Below are 2,647 nucleotides of genomic sequence, written 5' to 3' on the forward strand. Positions count from 1 at the left end.
GAAAATCACCAATACTTTCAAATGATATTGCTAAAAGCCAAACATTTCTTACATCTTTAACGTAGACTGTACACCTAAATTCAAATTTCCACACTATTAACAAGTTTTGTTATAAATGTGTCTCTAAACAGATTGTCCTGGGAATTTCTATTTTATATTCTGCAAGGCAAACCTCCATGTGCTTTTCATGACACCCCATCCAGCAGGAATTGGCCTCACCCCAAGAGCTGTTACCTTTTTCCCACTTATACCTCTATCCAAGTCTGATTTTTTTTTTTTTAGTCTAGAACACTGCCTTGGGAGTTGCAACAGAACAGATTGTGGTTAAAACTCAATGGCATGGAGAAAAGCGGGACGTTTGGCTTGGGAGCGGGAACGGCTTAGTCGTACACGGAGAAAGAACGATTTAAAAATGGGTGATGTTGAGAAGGGCAAGAAGATTTTTGTTCAGAAGTGTGCCCAGTGCCATACTGTGGAAAAGGGAGGCAAGCACAAGACTGGGCCAAATCTCCATGGTCTGTTTGGGCGAAAGACAGGTCAGGCTGTCGGATTCACTTACACAGATGCCAACAAGAACAAAGGCATCACCTGGGGAGAGGAGACGCTGATGGAGTATTTGGAGAATCCCAAGAAATACATCCCTGGAACAAAAATGATCTTCGCTGGCATTAAGAAGAAGGGAGAAAGGGCAGACTTGATAGCTTATCTCAAAAAAGCTACTAATGAGTAATAGTTGGCCACTGCCTTATTTATTATGAAACAAATGTCTCATGACTTTTTATGTGTACCATATTTAAATTGATCTCATACACTAGAATTCAGACCATGAATAGCTGATGTAATATTTCTGTCCTGATTTAAATAAGATTGGCTTGTGGCTAAATGAATATGGTCAGCTTTTTTAATTTTGATAGTAATTCTGGTTCAGCAAGTACTATCCCTGTTTTCCCCTTCTAAAGAGATGATTAAACTTGAATAAGGAATGTTAAACTTTTCAGGGATGTGGTGAATGCCTTCTCAAACCCTATAGGAGATTGGTTTTATATTTAGATTTCTATAACTGGTTTTATTAATATATTTAAATATTGAGAAGCTCCCTTCACTGTCTCATAGACCAGCAAGATTCACCTGTGTTTCAAGTTGTGTTCATTCACCTGTTAAGGCAAGGGCTTTATCTTTTTGGTCCTAAATATGCCAAATTAATTAAAGTTAAAATTCTCCATCTAAAATATTGCATTTTACTTAATGAAGGGCATTTTAGTGTGGTTTATGTATAGCATCAGATAAAGAATATTTAGTACTTCTCACATTTTATAGATGATCTTTAAGATCAGATGCTTTTAAAATTCACTGTGACATGATAGGTTGGGAAACTTGCTTGTGAATTCTTTACAAAGTCAGATTAAGTTATAATTCAGGATTGTCTTTTAAACAGGTATTCAGAAACACAACTGTAGAACTACTGTAGATGTGTGATTGGTAATGATGCTTTTGCCAACTCAGAAGGGTTACGGTAGAGGAGCTCTATCATTAGCACAGATTTGTAAATTATCTGATCATAAGGCTTGAGAATTAAAAACAAAGTCACAGATCAAAAAAAAAAAAAAAAACTCAATGGCATGGAGAAGAATAAGGATGCTGGGGGATTTATTTTAAGTGTTGCAGAAGAAACTGGAATTAGCAGTCTGTATCCTGTCCTCTCTGAAGTGTTCTCACTAAGGTCTGTGGCAGACACACCTCTTTAATGTTCTAATTTAGTTGGTAACTGTTGGCTCCCCTAGATTCATGCAAACATGTGCGCACACACACACACACACACATATACACCCCAACCCATACATCCCATATATCTGCCAAGGGAAACATTACTTCTACTCTAAACTCATAAGGATGAAAATATATATATTTTCCTAAGTGCTAGGAAAGGAATCATTTGTAAGGCAGCATCTTAGAGCTAAAATTGAGCTCCTTTTGAGCCCAATGCAAATAAAAATAAAACATAGTGCTAAGACATATACCACTTTTTTTTGAGTGAGGGAGGAATATTTTAATTAGTAGTTTTTAAATTCTGAAATAAAATATGCTCATGATTTTAAGAATAAAGAAAACAGAATTAATGAACAGTAACAAGACCCAAGAACAACTGGTGCAGCCACTACTAAGAACAGTGTGGAGGCTCCTTAAAAAACTAAAAATAGGGTTACCACAGGATCCAGCAATCCCACTCCTAGGCATATATCCAGAGAAAACTCTAGTTAGAAAAAAAATATATGCACCTCAATGTTCATAGCAGCACTGTTTGCAATAGCCAAGACATGGAAGTAACCTAAGTATCCATCAATAGATGAATGAATAAAGAAGATGTGGTGTATATATATATATATATAATGGAATATTATTCAGCCTTTAAAAAAATGAAAAATACCATTTGCAGCAACATGGATGGACCTAGAGATTATCATACTAAGTGAAGTAAGTCAGACAGAGAAAGACAAATATCATATGATATCACTTACATGTGGAATCTAAAAAATAGTACAAATGAAATTATTTACAAAACAGAAACCTACTCACAGATGTAGAAAACAAACATGTTTACCCAAAGGGAAAGGAGGGGAAAGGGATAAATTAGGAGTTTGGGATTAAC

The 2,647-nt window shown here is 35.8% G+C and overlaps 1 protein-coding gene across 1 annotated transcript; it reads left to right on the forward strand.

The window, feature by feature from the left end:
- The first annotated feature begins 340 nt into the window (after positions 1-340).
- Positions 341-887, forward strand: LOC308613847 (cytochrome c). Its single transcript, XM_081227899.1, has one exon. The coding sequence runs from the start codon at positions 413-415 to the stop codon at positions 728-730; it is 318 nt and encodes a 105-aa protein (XP_081084025.1). The 5' UTR covers positions 341-412; the 3' UTR covers positions 731-887.
- The last annotated feature ends 1,760 nt before the right edge of the window (positions 888-2,647 follow it).

Source organism: Mesoplodon bidens (genome assembly GCF_964165515.1).
Source record: "Mesoplodon bidens genome assembly, chromosome: 3".
NCBI lineage: Eukaryota > Metazoa > Chordata > Mammalia > Artiodactyla > Ziphiidae > Mesoplodon > Mesoplodon bidens.